At 40.3% G+C, this 4,648-nt stretch overlaps 1 protein-coding gene across 1 annotated transcript; it reads right to left on the reverse strand.

The window, feature by feature from the left end:
* On the reverse strand, nt 1-4,108 carry LOC135526390 (fibroblast growth factor 8b-like). Its single transcript, XM_064954738.1, has 5 exons — nt 4,050-4,108; nt 3,885-3,921; nt 2,990-3,179; nt 628-734; nt 1-294 (listed from the first exon to the last, which is right to left on the reverse strand). The coding sequence occupies exons 1-5, from the start codon at nt 4,106-4,108 to the stop codon at nt 1-3; spliced, it is 687 nt and encodes a 228-aa protein (XP_064810810.1).
* Nucleotides 4,109-4,648: the final 540 nt, after the last annotated feature.

The raw sequence follows: 4,648 nt of genomic DNA on the forward strand, positions 1-4,648 counted from the left end.
TCAGTGAGCCCCTGAGCTGTGGTGATGGGTATGTTTAGTCCTCCGAGGGTGGAAGGGGACCACGGGGAGGGGGAGGACATCAAAGGGCTGAGTGTCACCCAGGAGGTGGCCCTTGGGCTGGCGTTTCATGAAGTGGGCCTCCCTCTGGTGTTGCTTGGTCCTGGAGGCCTTGCGGGGCCTTCCTTTACGCGTGAAGGCCATGTACCAGCCCTCATATTTAGCGTTCTGGAGAGCAGTGTAGTTGTTCTCCAGAACGATCTCTGTGAAGATGCAGTCTTTACCGCGACCCTTCCTCTGTTAGAGAGACGGAATGACAGAATGAGTTAAGGGGTCAGTCTCTGAGGATGTTAAAATATTGTTTTGACAGGTAAATGTCCTATCAATCCTTCATGTTTCTTCCCAAATCATGTCCAACTCCCTACAAGGGCTTTTCTGGTCATAACTCAAGTGAAAAGCCTTACACAGGACAGACATAACTTTTCTCTGAAACTTTGTACTCATGGTCACAGTCAAAATGATGACAGAACTTATTGAACTCAACCGACCTCCAGGGCTCACATGAAAAGAGATGTACATTTCAACGTGACTTCCCTAAATAAAGGATTAATAAATAAATCTAATGTTTACCTTGCCAATCAATTTCCCCGTCTTGTTCATGCAGATGTAGTAGCCAGTCTTTGCCCCTTTGATCCGAATACGACTACCAAACGTGTCCGTCTCCACCACAAGTTTGGCTAGAAAAACACAAAACACGTTATATCTTCATTCAGCTCAGATACAATGCACAATCATTCTCAAGCGTATGAGGTTATTCTATTTTGTGAACACGATATGCATGCATTCGTAACTTTGAGATAAAACCCTTGTGAAAAATAATCCAATAGCGGTATCATTTGAGACTGAGTTGAACTTGAAGACGGTGAGACTCTGCCGGCCCAGTAGTATTGACGTGATGACATCAGAAAGGGTGTTAAGTTATTGTCATGACTGGTTTCGGAGGACTACATTTAACCTCGATCTAATAACCTTCAGTTATGTATTATATTATGATGACTTTAGCAGAGTTGTACTACTCGTTATCATGGCATCAACCTTGCATGCAGCAGGGAGACAAGTATTGTATATGGCAAAACATTCAAACATAAATTAAATTCGAAACATTGGCTAAAAACACTCAAGTCTTTTAGAATAGCAGCAAGTGGCTTTGCCTTTGCACTGAGCCATTGTCATTGAACGGCTATAAAATGCCGCGCTACGCTCCACTTAGATGATGGGGAGGAAGAAGGAACGAGGGAGTGAGAGAACATAGTGGTCAGCGACACAGCCACAAAAGCACCGAGCAGTGGTCAGATTTGGGCCTGCTACAAGAGTGACACCCACTTAGGACATGCACGCTCGAGTCAAGGCGAGGTGTGTGTGTGTGTGTGTGTGTGTGTGTGTGTGTGTGTGTGTGTGTGTGTGTGTGTTTGAGGGAGAACAGAGAGAGAAAAGATGGGATAAAATGAAGATGCTGACTTCACCGCTCTTTATAAACCGAGTCATACATTGAGTTGTAAAGCAATGACCATTCCTCATTAAATTACAATCCAAAAAGCAGGCAGCAGGCATAGGGAGAAATAGATTGTTGTGGTGGAAAGATGGCTAGACAGACCAAAAAAATACTTTGGTGACAGGAATTTGCTCCCTTTAAAATTTCAGACAATTTTTTCCATGTGGGGAGAAACAATTCCCAACCTTGCATAGATTTAATCAAAACAGCTGTCTATATTGTACACTTTGTCCATAGGCTAAACTCTACGGAAAAAAATCTAAAAGGGTTCTTTATCTGTCCCCAATAGGATAACCCCTTTTGGTCCCAGATAGAACCATTTTCGGTTCCATCTAGAAACCTCTGTAGAAAGGGTTCTACATGGAACCCGAAAGGATTCAATCTGCAACCAAAAAGGGTTCTTCAAAGGGTTCTCCTATGGGGACAGCCAAATAACCTTTTAAACTAGCACTTTCTTTTCAAATAGTGCACAGGAGATCTATGAATACGTCTAAACCACCACTGTTGAGAAATACAACGTGTTAAAACTTCATGTGGATGAAACAGTGCGACGAAGTTGCCCTGAGAAATGTTGTGCTAATTATTCCACTTGGCAGAAATGCAGTTTACCCAAACCCTTCCAAAGACAATGCATTGTGTCTAAGGGACATTCAGTACCACTCTGGATAAGTGAGTTAAAACAATTCTGTTTTATCAATGACATTTATCAAATTTTTGTAATTCTCGTGGAAAATGTCAATCAGTCACTGATATGTTAAAACACTAAATCGCATGTAAAAATGTCGTACTTTTTTTTGGTATGTTTAACTTAAGCAGATATGAATGAATTTATGTTTTGTTTTAAGGATGGACTTGAGAGAGCTACTGTATATTTATAACATTTAAATATTTCGCTATTTGAATATTCATTGACATGTGTCCATCAAAGACCAATGGGGGACAGAATTAAATAAAAACATATTCGCCTCAAATAACTTTGGGTAAAAAATAGGGCATCTCAAGGTTATGAAAATTGCAAGTCATATTTCTTTCTTTCAACCGCTTCTGAGAGGCTAAGCTACTCAGTAAATGTTAAGAAGGTAGAAAGTAAGACGAGTTCTGATGTGTTTACCAGATATTCTTAGTGGGTTTCTCCCCAGAATCCCAGTCCAGAACAATACTATATAATCCATTTCGAATGCATTTTCTCTTTCCCGCCGCCTACTCAAAACCTAAACTTCTTCATGCTAAATAGAACTGTTTGCTTTTAAATGGTAACATTTTCATAATATTTTCTTCTCCAATAGGCCTACATGACCTGTAAATTGACGTGTCCATAAATAGATTTACGTCATTTCAAAATCTGGAATAGGCCTGTTAAATCCTATAATTATTTCGAAGATGCCTAGGCCTAATTGAAGGCACCCATTTCGTGCTAGGCGTTACTGATTTGTTTCTTACCGTGCACAGCTCCGTCGTCGCCCATGGCATTCACTTTCTTATTGCCCAGAACCTGGACATGTTTGCCGCTGGTCCGGCTGTAGAGCTGGTAGGTCCGAATCAACCGGCGGCTCATCCGGTCAGACAACCGGCACTGCTCGTTCACATGGTGCTTGAAATTAGGAGGTGGGGAGTGGGACTGTACTGTGTTCTATCAAACAAGAAAAACACACAATAGAAATGCATGAATAAAAACATTGAAGTATAAAAATAAAAACACCAATGAGAGCATAGCCGAACTGATAATTCATGCTAATTGATGTTCAGTCTAAATTAATGAGAAGCAGATTTTCCAACTAAAACATATTTATATATTTCAATGAACACCAATCATATGCTATTCATATGGAGTTAGGCTATAGGCATTTCAAAGAGAATTGCGGGCACATGGCTTTTAGAAGAGAAAAAGTGCCCTTGCACGGTGAATGTTTGGGGAGATGCACGCAGCGAGTCCGCTGTCCTCACTCGAGATGACATGCCTATGATAGGTTGTTTTACCACGAATGATCTTTCACCCCCATCTCCCTTAGCTATATCCCTTAACGATTATTTTTCAATTCAGCCATACGCCATCCCCATATGTTTTAACAGTTACCTTTTAGGCTCGCGTTTACGTCTTTTCAAGATGTTTGACTTGTTGCCAACTGCTTAGGCCTCGTAATAAAATGTTTTCATGGTTATTACACATTTACTGCAGATATGCAAACGAATTGGATTAATATCAATAAGAATAAAAACGCTTGTAAATGGGTATAATTAGTTGCATTGATGGACTGAAATCTTTTAAAGGGGCTATGAAATGTTATTGTATGCCCATTGCTCTGCAAACGCCATAAAAATGCATGCAAGATCGTACCTGTGTGTAAAAACACAGCGCTAAGAACTGAAGTAACCTGAAACATAACAAAGAAAAAATAATAATATTTATGTTTCATATACATTTCCAAATATGTCAAGTAACTGTATAGGCCTATATAGCCAATTCCTTAAATATGAACAGTTCAGTATTATAATAACTCACAGGTAGCCTAATCTTGATGTTCTAAGCCTCATATTGAAATAAGTCAAATATTTCTTCATGAATTCCACTATACCAATTCCACATGAGTTCTCTGGGAAATAACAGTCCTTCCCAGCGGCAATTTCAGCTTGGATTTGATCTCCCTTCTGTTACAGCTTATAAAATGATAGTCCGACGATGGAGATCCAGAAACAAGTGAAGGTTCGGTCCAATGTTCCAGGTAGGATTCACATTCACTCATTGACAGTATTCACAATAAAACGTTCCGGGACGATTTAAAGACGTTCAGGGGGCCATCCAGAATTACAAGTCCCAGGGATAGAGATCGCACTGTGATCAAGCGACCACCGTTATTCCACCAGTCCGTCAATTCCCTCTCGTGTCAATCATCCCTCCTCTGCAGAATTCAAGGTCTTCTTTGATGTTGCTTAGTAGAGATAATGTATATCCCGGTTGCTTTCGTGGAATTGCAATACATCCGTATGCACTGGTGTGATGGAATTATTACGCGCATGGAGATTAGCCTATTTGAATGCATATTTTACGCGCGACAGTGAGGAGATGCATGTCCATTCAATAATTTAAAAAAAGTTGAATCT

Source organism: Oncorhynchus masou, chromosome 5, assembly GCF_036934945.1.
Source record: "Oncorhynchus masou masou isolate Uvic2021 chromosome 5, UVic_Omas_1.1, whole genome shotgun sequence".
Taxonomy (NCBI): Eukaryota; Metazoa; Chordata; class Actinopteri; order Salmoniformes; family Salmonidae; genus Oncorhynchus; species Oncorhynchus masou.